This window comes from Dreissena polymorpha, chromosome 2, assembly GCF_020536995.1.
Source record: "Dreissena polymorpha isolate Duluth1 chromosome 2, UMN_Dpol_1.0, whole genome shotgun sequence".
Taxonomy (NCBI): domain Eukaryota; kingdom Metazoa; phylum Mollusca; class Bivalvia; order Myida; family Dreissenidae; genus Dreissena; species Dreissena polymorpha.
This window is the reverse complement of record NC_068356.1, coordinates 110049964-110071772: the sequence shown is the minus strand read 5'-3', so window position 1 is coordinate 110071772 and position 21809 is coordinate 110049964. Positions and strand designations below refer to the sequence as shown.

The following is a 21809-nucleotide window of genomic DNA, read 5'->3' as shown; positions in this document are numbered from 1 at the left end:
TTCTAGGACGTAATCATATCGTAATCCTACTGCAATATTGAACTATTGTAGTTGTCAGTTTCGGACGAATGAACTTTTTAATGGTTAGGTTCTTACATAGAAAGTGGTTGCGGGACTATGACATGAAGAGATATAAATCTCGCCCGGATTTTTCATTTACTAAAAATAGTAAATGAAGAAACATATGCAAATCCTAATCCATAAAACAACCTGCTCTCACACGGCGTATACAATGAAATAGTCCATAAAATATTCAAAAAAGAGCTTTCAAAATTACCGTAATGCCCCATATTTCCGAATAGACAAAAATAGATATTTCGTTGCGTCCAAACATGAAACAGAGTTACTGTAACATATACATTAATTATTGATTTTATTAATTTAACACACTGATAACATGTATAGAAACTAATATGAACATTTCTTAATATATAAGACAGTTATTTCTCCGTAACATAAATATAAGAGACGGGCATAAGAAAAACCTGTTAAGCTCGTAGTGGACATGCTTTAACCCACATTTAAACACTTTCTGGATATAGGCAATATTAAATGTATGATTAATGTCATCAATATTGAGTCAAATATGTGACTTCTAAAGCGGTAACACGGTTTTGCTGGTGACCTAGTTTTTATACGCACGCGACACAAATTTAAACTCGTTTCAGATAAAGTCAAGATAAACTTTTCGACCAAGTTACATCAAGATTAAGTCATAAATGTCTCTAGATTTTTTTAAAAAGATTTGATTGTATGGCCTAGTTTTTTGACAACCGTGACACAGATTTAATCTCGGATTTAAATCAGAAAATGCCATATGGTGAATCCTTGAAACAATGATTCAATTATAGTTTATTGCCAACTTGTTATTGGAATGTTTTAGCTGTAATTTGTTATCCAACATCTTATTTACTGAAGATATCTCCTGCATATAATAGATACCCATAATACAACGAAGCTTTTCATTCTTAAAATGTTTGTCAGATGCGAAGTTTGTGTCTTGGTGTTTCTGTACGTGCAATCAGTGGCGAGCAGGGTTGATCGGGAGCCAGAATGCTCCCGGTTCCATTACGACGAAAAACTCCTTGAGAAGATGGTTAGGATGGAGTTTAACGTAGAGCGCCTACAGCAAAGACTTGATAGCGTTTCGGAGTCTGTTGGGAAATTGGACGGTATGTAAAGACAAATAATAAGTAAAATGGTACTCGTATAGCTATTATATCGACATCATATAATGAATTTTATTCATGTTATCAACGTCATTATGATACGGTGTTATTGTCATTTTACTTTAAACATCATATTTATTTAAAATTATTTTTAAAGTAAGTTTATAAATAATGCCAGTACAAACCTCAGTACTTTTTTTAGTGGTGATTTTAACTTAATTTAAACATTATATCGGACAAATTTACACGTGTAATTGAAACGGTTCTGTGGTATATATGGTGTTATTTATGTTGTTTACAACACCTCGATCTTTAACAATTTTGAACAAAAAGGACGTAACTAAAATGACGAAGTAAAGGTTGATCTGAAAGCACAAAATGGTCATCTTTAAATTGACCATATGATATACACTGATTTAAGCTTAAATATGACATTTAACGTAATGTTGTTTTGTATTAAAGACAATATACAACTTACAGATAAAGTGAACGATAAAGTTGGATTCGTGTATACCCACTGGGGCCGTGATTCTTGCCCTACAGGGTCTTCGTTCATCTATGACGGATTTGTGGCAGGTTCCCACTATACTCACACAGGAAGTGGAGTGAACTATCTATGTCTATCCAAGGAACCAAGATGGGCTAACGGAAATCCAACGGCATCAAGCGTTGGTATAATACATGGTTCAGAATACGAGACCTCGTCGGCAAATATCTGGACGCATCTCCATGACAACGAGGTTCCTTGTACAGCGTGTAGATCCAGAGGCCCGACTATGATGATCCCAGGAAGAAATATTTGCTACGAAGGATGGAAACTTGAGTACCACGGATACCTGATGACATCGTATCACGCTCACGCCGGCAGCAAAGAATTTATCTGCGTAGATTCAGATGCGACGGTTGCAGAAGGAAGCAATTCTGGCGACCAAACCGGAGCCTTGCTGTATTTTGTGAAGGCTGTGTGTGGTTCACTGAAGTGTCCACCGTACGACGGAAATAAACTCATCACGTGCGCGGTCTGTTCTCAAACTAAATAATCAATACGGAGGACATAATACAAAACACAATTATATTATTCTTATTTGCTTTACTATGGAAATCATAATCGGAGATTGCCCCGAAATAAATATGTCGTCAATTTTACAATAAAGATATGTAAATAAACACATGTATTGCTGTAACAAGTGCATTGGAATGAACAATTATCAACCGCCAGTATTGTACTTGTAAAGGTATCATGTCGTAAACCACAATGAAAGAACAAAAAAGATGTGTACCAGTATATTATATTATACCTTGACAAACTAACAAATAAATGCTATATTTATAACACCACAAAACAAATATTTCAAACGTACATGAGAGGTCTGCTCTACCTCAATAATGAAAACGGACTACCAGGGACTGAAAATCAACATTTCTTATTTTCAGCGGTATTATATGTAGTAATGAGATTACAAAAAGATAAATACACTTATATCAATATTAAATTTGTTTTCCAAATATGAGCAGAAACATGAAAATTGATGCAACATTTTTTAAGGGAATAACGTTCATTCGCTGCCAGAATTATACGTGTAAATGTATTCTCCCACTTTTCCAGTTGCAATAAGTACATGTTTATTAAATCCTGGAACAATAACACTAATAAAATATACGCATATTTCCTGTAACATAACCACAATCTGCGTAGAATCTGTTGATCGCCTGATTCATATAACGTCATGGGCCATCACAACGTCGGCAAACATTGGTAAAATGTAAAGCAATTTCTAATGAACATGTTTGGACATTTTCCCCTGCATTTTAAAATTCTCATTTAATTTTGCGAAGAAAAGGCTTTGAAAATTTTTAATATGTTTAACAGATTGTCACATAAAATTTAACCCAACACACTGGTGATACTGACACAAACAGTTTAGATAATTTTTTTAATATAAATGTGACGCAAAACCATGACACCTTTAATTTCAATGCTACAACAAACGCGAGGGAAATTATGGCCCTGAAGCGGTCATTCGGGTTAAAAGTACACCAACAAAGACGTAGTTACCTAGTTTTTCACTTCATTTGATTAAGATTTAAGACTGCACTATATATTGCCAAGATAAGTAGTCTGATCATGTTTCATTAAGATTTAGTCATTGATGTCGCTTCTAGAATGTTAACACAAATATTGTCAAGAGAGACATTCTGACCGAGTTTCTAGATTGATTTATACAAGTGACATCTATATTGTAACGTTGTAAGATGTAACTTGGTGACATATGATGTGCCATATTAGAACTCGGATTTAATATTGTGACAAACTGTTACCAAGAGAAAAGCATTTGTGTACTCTACAGTTGTTTTATCCTTAAATCGATATGTGTCTGTTACTCCGCAAACACATTATCGACAGTTAAGTGGAGACTTTCCAACATTGTACATGTCTTTCATACATGAGTTATTTACAGTTGCACAGCGCGCTAATTTAGTTGATATTCGGGAACTACTTGTTTTGGATTTTTTTTCTAGTTTTGTATACATGGACTTTGTATCAGTTTTGAAATATTCGGAGATCTTTTATACCCGCTTAAAATAAAATGCAATCATGTGACGATGCAACGCATTTTTTATGTTAATTAAGAAACGGGTATTCCTGAAATATTTTCTAGGCTTAATATTGTATTCATATTGAATAAAAACCAGACGTACGTAGTTTCTGCAAATATTGCGCGGTCACGTAAGTGAATGAAAGTCAGTACTACAAAGTTACAAATGAAAATATAAGAAAATGGGCGTTTCTTACTTATCGGTAACAAAGGAAAGAACATAAGTATGCATTATAAACACACTCATCTCTTACAAGATATTTATGAGGAATTCGAAAATAAAAAAATAAAACATCGTCACAAATAAAAAACGCGAATGTAAGCTTAGTGAAAATGTGATTAGCTTTATTCTTTAAAATATTTTTATTGAAAGAAAAACACCAATCGTTTATAAAGATGTTTACTTCCTTAACTGTTCATGATTATGTGTGTATAAATATAAGTTCATTTGATTAAGAAGCATATACACAAATAAATTGATAGTGTTAGCTATTTAAAATTCAAGTAGGAGCAGTAACGAACAATATGTGTAAGTTTTTAATTTGTCATACAGAACAAACAGATACGCGTTTAATTAACCAATAACAGTTAATTGGCCCACTTTGGGCTCGTTCCTGTATACAGGCATGGATTTGCGTATCTCTTTTTGAAGCGTATCGATGTTTTACATAAGGTCTCGCGACTAGCAACTCCTTTAGCAGTCTAATACTAAATGAATATTGACCCGCTGGTATTTTATCTACATGCGGTAAAACAAAAGAAAGCATAGACCTATAGCCAGCAATAGTCCTGTATTATAGACCTGAATGAAACAAATCTCTTAAAACCTTAACTGTTTCAGTCAAAGATATTGAAAAGGTATCAATTTTCCTTTCCGCACACCAGCTACAGAACTTCCTGAATTTATCTGAGAAATCTCTTTTAGTCCCCTACCTTTATGATTGTAACACTATTTGTCTTGTATCTGAAGAACATTCTTTTATTGCAAACTGTTTGATGATAATTGCCACGCAGTCAGGTTGAGAGTTTTCACACTGGGATAAAGGATCCCTTTCTAAGATAATAGATTGTCCTAAACAAGATGTGCTATTGGTTTGCTATGAGAAGTTCGAGTAAATGAGGACACCCAAACCGCATTGCCAATGTGTAGCAATTAAATGATCTGACACTGACATTGTGTCGTTTGAGACAGAACTCTTGGTATCAGAGAAGAAAGTGGAAAAACGTATGCAAAGAATTGGTCCCGGGTGAGTGATCATGCGTTTGTTGCATACACGTTTGGATGGTACGACCAACTGAAAAAAAGTGTTGTCTTTTTGTTCTCTTTTCAGAGATTTCCCTTAAGTTTTAAATATCATCTCTTCTATCGCTTGATTCAATATCCACTCTGTTGTATAAAGAATACTGCAACTCAATCGATCGGCTGTGTAATTGTTTTTACCTGCAATTTGTACTGCCTTCAATTGCATATGTTCGTCAAGTCCCACAATCCCCGTGTATGAGAACTGGATTACCTTGTTTGCCCTTACGATTTATGTATTGTACCTCTGACTGTCTGATCGAATCAAATAAGTCGGTTTGATCATAATCAAAGCCGCAACATACGTGAAGATATTTTAACGCGACTGTATTGAAAGACACATTTTTATTTATACTGTGTTTTGTTTTAGATGAATTTTAATAATGACGCATTTGAAAACAAAACAACCTTTTAATTTGAATGTACATGGGCCGGGAACCACGCATGTACATGCATACGTTCTGTTAAAACTGAAAGAAGATGGTCATTTTCGAACAGAATCATGTATGCATTAACGTAGCTACTAAGTAAAATATTCCTTAGTTTATCATTTTATATACGTCGGGATTAAGATCTATCTATTCTGGTAATACTTGAAAACTGTATAAAGACCTCCACAAACGATGTGATCAATCCATGTAACTATTGTATCACTCACTTAATGGGGTAATCAACGGAATATGTTGTAAATTGCATACACATGAATCATTCTTTACCAATTTTTTAACTTGATTTCGTCTGCCATGGTGAATTGCAGAAAAAAATCAGCGCGTAAAAAATAAAATCTGGCGCCCGTAGTGTGTATTGGCTGTTGTTGTAGAGAAAGAGCGAGGTACCCGGCCTGCGCGCGCATTTCAATACGCGAGCGGGGTGACAGCGATTTAATTGTGGGTAATGATGAACTTCAGTTGCTTGAGAAAATGGCTAGAGATTTACCTTGTCAGTAAATATATACATATCCTATCATATACTATCTTTTTTTTAAGAAGACGTTTTGTCGGAAAATTTAAATTGATTAAGTATGTGTATGCATTATAATAAACAACGGGTAACTAAAATTGCGTCACAACGGATAGTCGATCATTTAGTCATTGCCATCGAGCGCCTGTGTTCAAGGTCAAACATGTGTAGAAGGTCTGACCTGGTGGCATTGATTTTGACTTCCGCTTTTGACTTCCACTGACCTAGTTTTAATCTTCGCCCACGTTAAGTCAAGATAAGCAATATTCCGATTTAGTTTTATCGCAATGAGGTTAAATATTAGGAAAATATAACTGTAATCAGGCTCCACTAAGATCTATAGTGGCTCAACAATGCAGTTTCTCAACGAACGCGTTATTAAATCGCTTTGGGGATTTTTTGAAATGTACCGATGCCTCACCAATACCTTCTTAAATATTAACTCATACTTAACACTAATAATTACTAAATGTACAAAACATAGTTAATTTTTTTAAATTGTTGAATTATGATTCCATCTTTTAACATAATACTTGTAAATAGTCATCTTTTAATGTAAAATCAAAGTAAAATTATTGCACATTAAAAAAATGCAGTTGTTTGTTTCAAAGTTGATCATGACAATGACGTTTCACTAGCAATAAGAAATCGCACAAATATCGATGACAGATGTTGATTGACAATTATTTGGAAGTTTCAATAACCAAAAAAATACTGAAAGAGTTATGTCTATTATAAATAGTTAGCATGCAAGTAATTAAACAGACATTCCTTGTCAATATGGTGCTTATTTGCATACTGTTGGTATTTAATTTGCCCATGACTATTGTGCATATAACCATATATCATACAGTGCCGTAATTGTTTTGTAATGAAATGCATGCCAACAATAATTTAAGTTAGACTAAATTAACACCATAAAATTTATTTCATTTATAATAAATACAAAACTTGATTTTCTTCAAAAAGTTTTCCGATGTTCTTGCATGATTTGATTTCAAGTGAGTTAAATGAATTGAATTCAGTGGGTTATTTTAGTGTCAATTTTAATGAAAGTTGAGCAGATTTTATACTGGAAATAACTATATAAATGCATAACAGTTTAATGTATCAGGTCAGTGTCAGGTAAACGTATTGAAGTTTATAAGGTCTATCAGTGACTGAGGCTGCACATTTCAAGAAGACATCACGCCTTACCAATACAATAACTAGACTCGCAAAAGTGGGATACACATTTTTAATTTACTGCTGCAAAGCCCAGCTTATTTTATTTACTGACATATCCAATTGCGGTTGGTGGTCGACTGGGATCAGCTGTGTGAGAATCGGGTGAGCCAGCTACTGTACAAACCAACCCTCAGTCTGAAATTAATTTTGATTCGCTGTACATATTATGTAGAATTTTGAAAGCTTATGTTGACAGAACATGGCTAATACTCGGGTTTATTAAGTTGAGAACTAAAATTCAATGGGGCAGATATTCCAGACATTATGAAAGGTGGAAATTAAATGTGAAAAATGTAAATCAGTAAATTGTGTCGCAAAGCAACTACCGATAATAAGTGTGAAAATCGTTTCCGAAAAACATTGGCGTTGATGAAAAGTGAAACAAATCAAAGTAAATTATTATCCTTTTAAAAAGGCCTTTTCACGTTTTTGTAAATTTACAACATTAAAAAAAAATGTTTCAGATTCGCAAATTTTCGTTGTACTTATGATATTTGTGAGGAAACAGTAATACTGACAATTTATCATGCTATAAAATATCAACTATAATTATGCATCTTTTGATGATTTTAAAACCTTAACATTATAAAGCATTGCAACGATTGAATAATTTGGAGAGTTCTGTTGGTGTCGTTATATTTTGTGACACGACGAGGATTTCTTATATAAAGTATAAAACATCACGCATTGTGTGAGCACGGATGGCCGCCGAATGGTCTTAGCGGTAGACTTTTACACCAGGGGGCAAGTGGTTCCTGCCCAGTTGAGGGTTCTTTTTTTCTTTCTTTAATTTTATTCTTTTTAATGGAGCCTTTTAGATCCAATATATACATTTATCAAAATAAAGCATTTAATGACAATTTCCAATATCTGCAAACATATCTGAAAAGTTCCCTAGGCTTTACGACGTCTGCTATAGTCGCCATGTTTACGAACGCTTAGACTGGTCTTTCCAATCGTAGCGTTAAAAAACAATCTTACTTCATCTTAGCTGAGATCTTTGATGAAATGGTTAATAGTACTTACGATAAGCGTACTACCGAATATAACTTATGATTTTTTTTTATAAAACGGCCTCCTGATACATATCCCCCCCCCCCACAGACATGAATTTTCAATTGTCACTTTAAACTACAACATTTTATATATTCCGGTCTTTTATTTCTCGTAAGGTTTAAATTTGCTTAAATTGAAGAACGAGAAATTAACTTAAATTCTTCGCTTTACTATTTAAAATGTTAACATAGAAACGATAGACGCACAGAATTGCACATTTGTGGTGAAACAAAGTAAAAACCAGAGTCAGCAATTCCCAAATAAAATACATCACCAAGAGATTATTTTATCTCGAAAATGCCTCTGAACATAGGAATTTATAGGAGCAACAGCCTCATTAATCATTTTGTTGAAACGACGATAAAAAGTACATTCCTCTGCTAAATGGTTGTTGGCGTGTTTTCTCAGCAATAAATTTACAGAAGATTCCAATACGTGTTTTCAGGGTATCTCCTGTATATAAAAGATACCCATAAATACGCCAGAAATCAATTCAATTCTAAAAATGTTTGTAGCAAGCACAGTTTGTTTCTTGGTGTTTATGTACGTAACCTCGGTTGCGTGCAGGGCTGATCGGGAACCAGAGTGCTCTCGGTTCCATTACGAGGAACAACTCCTTGAAAAGATGGTCCGAATGGAATTTAACGTGGAGCGAATACAGCAACGACTTGACAGTGTTTCGGAGTCATGCGCAAAATTGGAAGGTAAGTGAAAACAGCTTATAGGTAAAATATAGCTGATACCATTTAAGTACTATATTGATATCGTATAATATCTAGAGTGTTATTTATGTTATCAACGTCATAATGATACGGTGACATTTACATTAAGCTGGTTACATTATTTGTCTTTTTAAAAACAGCTTTAAATTGTGCTTATACATACATTTCAGGACAAAGTATAAGTGGTTATTTTGACTAAATTAAGACAATATATCGATAATATTTACATGTCTAATTGTGATGGTTCTTTGTTTGCTGTTTCGTTTTGGGAAAACATTTCGTTACCTCTTTTAGAACAAATGGCGTCACTAACATCACTATTGACATAATGTGCTGAACAATAAAATGTATTATCAAAAAGCAAAAGGACTTTATTTAAAGTAACCACACATTATACACGTACACTGATTAAGGATACATTTGTTTTAATGACCTTAAACACTCCTGGGAATCACGTGATCACAAAAGTACATCGTATGCACAAAATGGCGGAAAAAGCTCTCGCTTAATGACGAAAATTAAGGTATTCTCATATTTTATATTATCAAAATAAATGATAACTATGCGCAGAGTACCCGCTTAGTCGCCTTATGTACTCTGGTAATTGTCGTTTTTCTTAGATTTCTGTAGTTTTCTCAAACATTCAGGAACAATATCCAATGAAAATTGTACATCGTCTGGACATACTTTATTTTGACATTCTAGACGACAAGCAACGAAATAAATGCAACATGTTTTGGTTGATAACATGCTTAGAATATTTCGTACAAGGTATTGCACGTTGTTTAAGCTTTTTTAGATCTTTTTTAGAACAGTCAAGTGGAATCGATATCGTGTGAATCTCAAAGCTATGAGAATACTACAACACAAGCAGACAATTTAACGAGATAATTTTCATAAAATAGTTTGTAATAATGTATCTAAGATATGAAATAGTTGTATATCTACATCTCATATATCAACTCCTCTCAGATTCTACCACATCCTTTTAATACCAATGTAATGAATTGTTATAGACTTTCCGAATGCTTTGTGCTATTTTATGCCAAATAAAAATTATGTTAATGTTATGTCATGAAATAAAATGTAATGTTAATAACGAAGTCATTATGACCTAGTGTTATATTTTATATGAAGCATCATATAGAGGCCCTCGAATACATGTATGTGTTATTTAATCTTGACTGGGGTCAGAAGTGGCCACACGCAGGAAGTAAAATATTTTATTGACTCGACTAGCTAAATAACTGATAAAATAACTTCTACCGGACATGTTTCCAATTTGATGGGGGGGATATATAAAACATTAGCAAAAAACAGCAAATACTCTTTACACAAGTATATTTGATACTCGAGAGTAATTTACTGGATTTAAGCTTTTTGAGGACTTTTATATCTATTATCTATTTTATATATATATTATACCCGGTACATGAATGTCTTCATAACAGAATATACTGCTGTTGATAGCCTAGAAAAATGTTGAAATTATGCATTTGTACACTTCAGCATGTGGTGCATTACAACTAGTGCTTAGAGTATTTTCTACATTGTCAGATACAAGTACCAATGAACAACATCAGTGCAGCAAGTTTTTTTTTATAAACGATAGTGTTAACAAGGTTTTGCTATAGCCATACAAGGTTAACGGTACTGCCCCCGCTCCCTAGTGGCCGTGTTTTTCAACGGACCGTAATAATTTTCGAATTCAGCCGAGGTATCATAACAACAAATGTTCGGACAAAGTTTCATGAAGATTGAAGTATAAATGTGACTTCTCGAGTGTTTAAAAGGTTTTACTATAGCCATGTGAGCAAATATGCCCCCCCCCCCCCCCTGGAGGCAATCTTTTTCAACGAACCAGAACCATTTTTATAGAAAGCCGATATATCATTAAGACATACGTTTTGACGAAGGTCCAAGAAGATTGAACTATAAATGTGAATTCTAGTGCTAACAATCGTTTTCTTTACTTTGACCAAGTGACCTAGGTTTTGACCTGGTGTGACCTAGTTTCAAACACGAAAAAGATATCATTAGGACAACTTTTCTCACCAATTTTCATGACAATCAAGCAATAAATGTTACCTTTAGAGTGTTAACAAGGAAAAATGTTGACGACACATTAAGGACAAATGATCCTAAAAGCACACCATGAACACCTTGTGCTCAGGTGAGCTAAAAATAAGAAACTTAACGTTTTATGCTTTATGAAACAAATGTAATTTTTATTTTCACTAAACTAATATTCCAGTACTTCCTATTCGTTACGTCATAGTCAGAGAGGTAAATATTATGCACATATACAGTACATAGATTGGCATGTTCACAAATTCAAATATATGACTGTTAGTTTAAATAAATTCTTTATCACAGTCATTATCAAGATTTATTAAAGTCATATCACGGTGATAATTTTCTCATCAATCCCTTGACCGGTTCGACTGTTTTGGGGAAATGAGGGACAGCAATACAGAAATCCTCCTCCAGTCAAGTCTGTTGTGTGCTGCTTAGATGAAATTCATCCATGGGAAGGGATGTCCACTCTTACATTATCCATCCAGCTTTTATTCTGATGGCCAAGGCGTCGACCTCCCTCTAACTTGCCATAGAGAAAAGTCTTGCACAGAGATTCGTGCCTGGTGACGTGTCCAAACCAAGCCAGCTGTACCTTAGCACAAATATTCGTGGTCATGGTAGTGCAGTTTTAAAATTGCCCTTACTGAAGCTTGTTTCATTCCGTTCATTGTTGTTTATTTCTCACTATAAAACAATCAAAAGCAATCCAGTGTAATTTGCCCATTTCATATTGATGGCTTAATTTATTTGCGCATCGATATGTAGAACGTTACTGGATTCAATTTGCTGTTGGCAAAGTCTTCGTGGACCTTGTGTGGTGCAATCTAATCTCAGTTCTGAAATTTAAATATAATAGCATATAGTTGACAATATAACAGCAAATACATTTTTAACACATTGAATAAACACACATTCACATATGGGCATTTAGGATTTCTTTGTCTATTAATTTTTGTAAAATTAAAAGAATACTAGCGTTATAAATAAAGTTATTGGCTGATCACAGATGTTATTACAATTTTATTATGATAAACATCGCATTAAAAGTAAAAACAGAAGCAGTTCAGATGATGTACTCAAAACCGTTCAGACGATGTACTCAAACAAAAAAAGTTCAGACGATGTACTATTTAAAAAATTCCTCGCCACAGATCTAAAAAAAGCTTAAACAATGTGCAAAACCATGTACGAAATACTCTTAGCATGTTATCAACCAAAAAATGTTGTATATATTTCGTTGTTTGTCGTCTTGAATAGCAAACACGTCAAAATAAATTATGTTCTGACGATGTACAATTTTCATTTTTTATTGTTCCTGAATGTTTGAGAAAACTACAGAAATCTAAGAAAAACGACAATTACCAGAGTACATAAGGCGACTAAGCGGGTACTCTGCGCATAGTTATCATTTATTTTGATACTATACAATATGAGAACACCTAGATTTTCGTCATTATGCGAGAGCTTTTTCCTACATTTTGTGCCTACGATGTACTTTTGTGATCACGTGATTTCCCGCAGTGTAAAGATAACGTTCTATGTTTTGCAGACAGTACCCGACTAAAGGAGGAAGTGAAAGATCAAGTTGGATCCGTGTATACACGCTGGGGCCGAGATACGTGTCCAACAGGGTCTTCGTTCATCTATGACGGATTTGTGGCAGGTTCCCATTATACTCACACAGGAAGTGGCGTGAACTATCTTTGTCTATCCAAGGAACCAAGATGGGCTAACGGAAGTCCAACGGCATCTGAGGTTGGTTTGATATATGGTGCAGAATACGAGATCAATACGGCAAATATCTTGACGCATATCCATAACAACGAGGTTCCTTGTGCAGCGTGTAAATCCAGAGGAGCGACCATAATGATCCCAGGAAGGAATATTTGCTATCACGGATGGAAACTTGAGTACTACGGATACCTGATGGCATCGTTTCAAAGTCACGCCGGCAGCAAAGAATTTATCTGCGTAGATTCAGAGGCGATGGTTGCAGAAGGGAGCAATTCTGGCGACCAGAACGGAGCCTTGCTGTATTTTGTGAAGGCTGTGTGCGGTGCACTGAAGTGTCCACCGTACGACGGAAATAAACTCATTACGTGTGCGGTCTGTTCTCAAACTAAATAATCAATACGGAGGACATAAAACAAAATACGATTATGTCAATATTGTTCGGTTTTATATGGAAATCATAGTCGAATATTGCCCATAATATATTTGGCGTTAATTTTACAATTATAAAGACATGTTAATAAACGCATTTATTGCTGTAACAAGTGGAATGAACAATTATCAAACGTCAGTATTCTACTTGACATGTAAATGTGTCATGTCGCAAACCATTATGAATGAACAAAAAAGGTGTGTACCGGTTAAAAATATTATACCTTCAAAACCAAACAACCTATACTTTATTTTATCACATCTCGCAACAAATATGTAAACCGTATGGCGGTAAAAAAAAACTGATTACATAGAGGATATTCGTTGGATTCGGTGGATTTTAATTCACGAGCGATCATAGAAAATAACATTTTCACGAGTGGCGCAGCCACGAGTGTTGCGCCACTCGTGAAAATATATTTGTTCTATGATCACGAGTGAATTAAAAACGATATTCTACCGAATCCAACGCATTTTATTTTTATTTTATGCTTTTTTTCACAGTTTATATACACTGTTAAAGACTTAAACGAAATAATTTCGCTGGGATAATTACGTCATTTCGTCAAAAAATGACGTAATTTCACAGTTAACAATGAATTAATTTACTGATATTTCTCTATAATCCACCGGAAAGCATAAAATAATTGCGCGTTTTGTTCTGACACTCAATAACGAAGACGGGCTACAAAGGAATGATAATTTACGTTTCTTATATTCAGCCGTCGTATATGCAGTAATTAGATCTAACAAACATATTATTAAACTTATATTAATATTACATTTATTTTCCAAATATGAGCAGAAACATGTAGTGTTGCAACATTTTTAAAGAAAATAACGTTACTTGCCAGAATAATACATGTAAACGTATTGAGCCTCTTTCCCATTTGAAATAAATGTATGTATATTAAATCTTGGAACAATAAAAAAGACGCATATTTCCCGGTGCATAACCACAACCTGCATCAAATCTATTGATCTCCTGATTCTTTTTACTTTATCTGCCATCACAACGTCGGCAAATATGTATGTCGCTTCTAGAATGGTAATAATGTTTTTTCAAAGAATTTGAATTTGAAATGCAAACGGAGACCTTGTTTTTGACACAGATTCGTCAAAACATTGTCAAGAGAAACATTCTGACCAAGTTTTATTTCGATTGATTTATACTAATGGCATCTAGAGTGGTAACACGGTGATTACAAGCTGTAATTCGTTTAAATATGACGTACCATATTAGAACTAGGCATAGATATTGTGGCAAATTTTTATCAAGAGAAAAGCATACGTGGTATCTACAGTGGTCATATTCTTCAAACAAACTTTGTAAATATACGAGACATATTCTATACAACCAATTAATAATTGTATAATGGTGCAATGAATCAAACGCTGTTTTACTTAAATGAACTTCCTAACGATCAGTGAACGCCTTAAACAGCGCATTTAGTCGCACATGTTGTAGGACCAAAAAGTGTGTATTATGTCTGTTACTCCGCCAAATTATTATCCATAGTTAAGTGTCGATTTTCCAACAGGTACGTATCTTTCATAAATGAATTATTTGCTATTGCACAAGACGCTTATTTCTTTGATATTCTGGAACTACTTGTTCTGGACTTTTTGTCTAGTTTTGTAAACGAACTATGTATTCGTTTTGGAATATTTTAAGATCTTGTATACCCGCTTGAAACAAAATGAAATCATAGGACGATGGAACGCATTCGTTTATATCTTAATTAAGGAACGTCTATTCTTTAAAATAAGCCAGGGTTGACTTGGTATTATTATTGAATAAAGACCAGATACGTAGTTTCTGCAAATATTGAGCGGTCAGGCAAGTGAATGAAAGTCGGTAGTTTCAAGTTACAATGGAAAATAGATAAAAACGGGCGTTTCTTACTTGTCTGTAATTAACGAAAGAAAATAATTGTACATTAAAAACACACTCTTCTTCTTACATGATATTTATAAGGAATTCGATAAAAAATCCCATATAACATAAAACATCGTCACCTTTAAAAACGCGAATGTAAGCTAAGTAAACATGTGATTAGCCGTATTCTCTAAAAGAGTTTTAAAGAACGGAAAACAACAATTGTTTATAAAGTTGTTTGCTGTTTAAATTTCAAGTAAGTATTTAAAAAAATCCAATTTTATTTCATTACTATACTTGCTTGACATACATTTTGGATATCTAAAGATACCAGAGCAATTTAAAATGAAGGGTGGGAAAATATGATCTTGGAAAGTTCTTTCCACTGATTCTAGAAAGCAGTATGTGTAGGTCTGCCTCACCTGCTTAACTATGCATTTTAATTAGAATATTTAAAAACTTAACAGCGACTATTTAACTTCGAATAATAGTCCTCAACATTTTATGTTATTTTCCATATGTTTAGTCATGTACAAAAACAATTCATAACCATTAATAGTTCTTTTCCCAATCGCTAATATGTATAAGTCGACATTTCTATTCAAGAAAATTAGCATTTACACTCTTTAAAAAGAAACGTGTAAAAGTGGACTGTTTGTCCAAACAGCTGCTTTCATGATACTTTTCATGAAAAGTCCTTAATTTTGTACAAAGACCATGAAGGGGCTACTGCTCGAGTTGAGAGTCCTTTATTTTAAACATCCTTAATGTTTTGTTTATAATTATACAGATTTATGAGGTATCACATACGAAACAAATCATTTTAACTACTCTGTATTATCTATGTGTCTAAATTGTTCAGTTTTTCTTAAATATATAGTTATTGCATGCTTGAGGTTCAACAACTTTGATTCTGGAAATGCATGGATAAATATAGTTGGATTTATATGACCAATTCGATCCCGCTTGCTTAAACCATTTATTACAAAAGTAACACCCTTTTTGTACACTAACAATTTCTTCTCCAAGTGTAAGAGACTGAAGATCACACCAACGTCTTAAATTGGTAATTGCTATAAGAAGCACATCACATACTTCAGCAGTGCCTTGTTCATAGACCTGCAAAACAATAAGTAGGTTCCAATCATGTACAATCTTATTTACCGGTGGGCTACTCTTAAAAACCCATAAAGCACACTAATAATAAATGGATGTTAACTCACTGGTATTTTATCTTCATGCGGTTAAGCAAAAGAAAGCATAGCTGATAATGCGTTTGTTGCATACACATTTGGATAATATACTCAACTGAAAAATAGTGTTGTAATTTTATTCTGTTTTTGCGCAAAATCAGAGGTTGCCCACACATTTTGAATATCATCTCTTCTATCGCTTGATTCAATATCCATTCTATGGGATAAAGAATACTGCGACTCAATCGATCGGCTGTGTTGTTGTTTTACCTTCAATTTGTACTGCCTTTAATTGCATTTTTTTGTCAAGTGCTAAGTTGCACAAATCCCATGTCTGGGAACATAACTTAATTAACCTTGTTCCCCCTGAAGATTTATGTATTCTACTTCACTCTGACTGTCTGATCGAATCAAAACAGTCTGTTGGATCATAATCAAAGCCGAAAAAATACGTGAAATTAGTTTTACACGACTGTAATAAAAGACAAAACTTTATTTATACTGTGTTTTATTGCAGATGAATTTTCATATGAACAAATTCGAAAACAAGAAGCCCTTTTAATTTGAATTTACATAGCGCACGTTTTTATCAGTATTGCACCCATTATTTGAAGCCATGTAGCCATTCTGCGTCAATAATCGAATAGAAATGACCATAACATAAAACGCGGATGTGCAAGTGAGCAATAAGGCATAAAGCTTGCCTGTCAAAGACACCCGCTGAGAAACAAACAATGGATTTATGACAGTCCGTCAACGCTGTCTGGTATACAGATTAATGTCGAAATATTCATAATGTGCATAACAAACGAGGTTATAGCGTTTAATAAAGTATTCGTATCCTCTTTTACCATACGGATAATTGACCAGTATTCGGATATCCGGATATTCTTTACCATCCTTACTTTTCTCGTAAAACTATCAATATCATTAACAATCGATTCACGATGAACTATATATCCTTCTAAAAAAATAATAATACAAGTATAGTTCTATGTATTTAAAGCAGACACTCTGCCACTTTGCTCTCGATCAACGTTTCTGTAAAATGTAGATTATTTTATTTAAAAGTACAGTGCATCCGGCTCTGTGACATAAGTACACTCTTTTTGTACAGGAAGTAGTACTGTGTTGCCTAACGTGGCATTGATTTTCTTAAGGTTTTTTATTTTCGTTCGTTTGTTCCAATCCATGTGTACCATGTCGGATGATCTTTATTTCTTACCCCAGACATGATATTTATTACAGGTAAATAACCCATAACAAAGAATTACTATTATAAACACAAAAGCCATTCCTGTTTTATTGCGCTAAGCTGTGATCAAGGTCAAACATGTGTAGAAGGTCTGGCCTGGTGACATTGATTTTTACTTCCACTTTTAACTTCCAGTGACCTTATTTTAATCTTCGCCCAAGTAAAGTCAAGATAAAGAATATTCAGATTTAGTTTTATCGCGATGAGGCTAAAGATTAGGAAAATAGAACTGTAATCAGGCTCGACTAAGATCTATAATATGGATCAACAATGAAGTTTCTCAACGAATGCGTTATGAAATCGCTTTGGAAACCTTTTGCAAGGTACCGAAGCTTCACAATTACCTACCGAAATATTAACACATAATTAAAGCTAATAATTACTAAATGTACAAAAAATAATCAAAATGTTGAATTATGATTCCATCTTATAACATACTGCTTTAAAATAGTTATGTTTTAATGTAAAATCAAAGTAAACTTCTTACACATTTAAAAAAATGCAGTTGTTGGTTTCAAATTTTATCATTACAATGACGCATAACTAGCAGTAAGAAAATCAGACAAATGTCGATAAAAGATTTTGGAAGTTTCAAGAACCAACAAATAATGAAAGAGTTATGTGTATAATAAATAGTTAGCATGCAAGTAATTAAACAGACATTCCTTGCCAATATGGTGCTTCTTTGTACACTGTAATGTTTTTCATCTGCCCATGAGTATATAACCATAAATCACACAGTGCCGTAGTTGTGTTGTAATAAAATGCATGTCAACATTAATTAAAGTTAGTCTAAATAAACGCTATAAATGTTATTTCATTTACAATAAATTCAACCCGTGATTTCCTGTCAAACGTTTTCCGATGGATTTTTCTTGCTTGATATGATTTAAAGGAGTTAACTGAAATCAATTCAGTGGGGGTATTTTATTGTCAATTTAAGGGAAAATTGGCAGATTTCATTCAGGAAATAACCATCTAAATGCAAAACAGTTTAATGCATAAGGTCAGTGTCAGGTGAACGTTTTGAAGTTGATAAGGTCTATCAGTGTCTGAGTCTTCATATTACAAGAAGACATATTTTTTTAACGCACACCTAAATAATACAATTACTAGACTCACAAAAGTTGGATACACATTATTAAAATACTGCTACAAAGCCCAGCTTATTTTATTTACTGAAAAATCCTATTGCAGTGTGGTCAACTGGGACCAGCTATGTGAGAATCACCCAGTGGGCACCCAAACGTTGCTGCAAGGTTGTATTTAGGTTGCAGTCAATCGTTGCAGTTTGGTTGTACCAATGGGGTATATGAAAGTTTTCCCGAAGTTTTTTCCAAACGTTGCCTCAACGTTTTTTCCAAACGTTGCTGCAACGTTGTATTTAGGTCGCATTAAAACGCAATAAAATGAATGATATAAAAAAATGCGCCCCGCATGGGAATCGAACACACCAACTCCCGCTCGCTAGGCGGACACCTCATCCACTACACCACGGCGACTGTCTCAAGATTCCGAAAATAATGTTGAAAATTCAGTTTGGGTTGAAACTTTGAATTTCATCGGCGATTTTGAGTTAAAGTTCATCTTTAGCATCTTTAAGTTTAAGCAACTTATTTGTAAAATTTAAAAAATTGAATTTCTAAAATTTACAAGAAATCATATTTTCATTGATGCTATGCATGAACTGTATTATTATAAAGTACGATTCCTACTCGGGGAGCGTTTCATTATCCCCTCTATAGACACCAAGTACTTGTTCTTTCTGCGAAACGGACTCGACAGTGTGCATATCTGCCGATAATACTCGAAAGGGCGGTTGGCAGTAAATAGTTTTTATTTTTATATTATTTGAAAAAAGAATTAAAAAATACTACGTTTGAATGCAACCTAAATACAACGTTGCAGCAACGTTGGAAAAAACGTCGGGAAAACTTTCATATACACCATTGTGACAACCAAACTGCAACGTTTGAATTCAACCTAAATACAACGTTGCCTCAACGTTGGAAAAAAACGTCGCGAAAACTTTCATATACACCATTGTGACAACCAAACTGCAACATTTGAATGCAACCTAAATCCAACGTTGCAGCAACGTTGGAAAAAAACGTCGGGAAAACTTTCATATACACCATTGTGGCAACCAAACTGCAACGTTTGAATGCAACCTAAAAACAAAAAACGTCGGGAAAGATTTTATATACACCATTGTGACAACCAAACTGCAACGTTTGATGAAACGTCCGGGTAATGTTTTGTATGCAACGTTGTGGCAACGTTCGGTAATTGTTGCCGACGTTGCGACCTAAATATTACGTTGCAGCAACGTTCGCAAAACGTTTGATGCCCACTGGGCAGGTGAACCAACTACTGTCATAACCAACCATTAGTCTGAGATTGATTTGTCTAAGCTGTACATTTTCTGTTAAATTTTCAAACTTATCTGACAGTTTATCGCTAATACTCGGTTTTCTTAAGTTAAAAAATTAATTTCAATTGGGAAGATATCCCATACATTATAAAAGGTGGAAATCAAATTCAAAACTGTAAAAATATAAGTCAGTAAATTGTGCCGCAAACTAACTAGCAAAGCAACTACCTGAATATGCAATTTCTAGCTACTAATTCAACCTTATTTTTTTTAGATATAAGTCATTAACTGAACAGTTTTAGTTTAAAAGAAACAATTAAACATTGGTTTTGATGAAAAGTAAAAACAAGAAATTTAAATACTTATCTTTTTTACGACTTAACAATAAATGAACCAAACTTAAAACATTCAGACGCACATTTCTATTTAAAACGGTTCAAATTATTTTTCTTTAACATTTATGTAGAAATAACAAAGTCATTAAACGTTATCAAACGAAAGTAAGTTCAATTAAATTTGGAGCATTAACAACAGAACATGTAAATGGATGTTAAATCAAATCTGCGTCAGGACAGGTTTTTAATGTTATCCCCTCATCGGTTTTGTAGATCCTCTGTCAACAACTCCACTAGCCTCTCAATGGATCGCCTGCCAAGTAGATACCGACTCAAACTTTCCACGTCTAAGGCTAGTATTCCATCTATCCGCATCCGTATGCGCATCCGTATCCGCATCAGTATCCGCAAAATCATAATACGGACACTATATTCCATTTATCCGCATACGTCGAACGTATCTTTCTTTTTTGGGGAAAAAAATATATGGATAAAACTGAAAATTATAATTGAGATAATTATTATGAAAGACAAGCGTGAATTTAAGTAGATATAAGGTACAGATCACCATTATGTCTGTAAAAGAATACATATGGTGAATACCTGAAACATCTTCTTCTAGTGCCTTGGTTATGCTTTTCCAAACATTTTAAGTGAAATCATAATCCCGATATGCAGAACTGCGTTGGTTGTATAATTCCGGGTAATTTTTTTCGAATTCGATTAGTTTTTCAGTTGATTTTTGAGATGACAGCTTCCTTCATCGTGCTAAATGCCGTCCGTATCTTGTCCGCATCCGCATTAGAATGCTCACTTGAGCTTTTTTTTGTGGACGCCTATTTCGCGTGCGGATATGCGGATGCGGATGCGGATGAATAGAATAAGCGCAGTGCATTTCAACTTGTTCTATTTTTTTGCGGATGCGGATATGCGGATGCGGATACGGACAGATGAAATACTAGCCTAACTGTCTTTCTATATCGAAGCAGCCTCCATTCCCTTGGCTTAACGACGTCTGCTATGGCCGCCATGTTTACGAACGCTGAGACTGGTCTTACCCAATCTACATAATTTTGCTTAACGCTACGTTAAGATAAAATCTTACCACATCTTAGCTGCTATTTATTTGATAAAAACGGTTAATAGTTCTCACGATACGAACGACCGAATCTTACGAACCTTACGTAAGATCGCCCTATGATCTGTTGATAAAACGGCCTCCTGATATGTATCCCCCCTCACGAACTATGAACGCGCTGCAGACATGACTTTTCAATTGTCACTTTATACTTGAACATTATATATCTTTCAATCTGTATTTCCTCATAAAGAAATGTTCAAATTTGATAATATTGTGCAACGAGACATTAACTTAAATTTCCCACCTGTTCAAATAGAACCGATAGACGCACAGAGTTGCACATTTGTGGCGAAAACAATTAAAAACGACTATCATCTATTCGCAAATAAACTAAATCAACGAGAGATTGTTTTATCTCG

The 21809-nt window shown here is 34.1% G+C and overlaps 2 protein-coding genes across 4 annotated transcripts in view; both read left to right on the top strand.

Moving 5' to 3' along the window:
• Window positions 1–926: 926 nt before the first annotated feature.
• Window positions 927–21809, top strand: part of LOC127868479 (short-chain collagen C4-like) — a 67359-nt gene continuing 46476 nt past the window's right edge. Inside the window, exons 1-2 of the mRNA XM_052410299.1 lie at window positions 927–1172; window positions 1650–1909. Of these exons, the coding sequence (XP_052266259.1) occupies window positions 974–1172; window positions 1650–1909 (459 nt within the window). The 5' untranslated portion in view covers window positions 927–973. The remainder of the gene's footprint in view (window positions 1173–1649; window positions 1910–21809) is intronic.
• The window catches only part of LOC127868481 (short-chain collagen C4-like), a 40915-nt gene continuing 27800 nt past the window's right edge, over window positions 8695–21809 (top strand). Inside the window, exons 1-2 of one of the 3 annotated variants that reach the window (XR_008044142.1) lie at window positions 8695–9013; window positions 12660–13471. Coding sequence is in view for 2 of the 3 variants with exons in the window: in XM_052410302.1 (XP_052266262.1) it covers window positions 8815–9013; window positions 12660–13237 (777 nt within the window). In the remaining variant the exon portion in view is untranslated. Of the gene's footprint in view, window positions 9014–12659; window positions 14256–21809 lie in introns of those variants that run through there. The other 2 variants (XM_052410303.1, XM_052410302.1) reach the window with 2 other exon arrangements.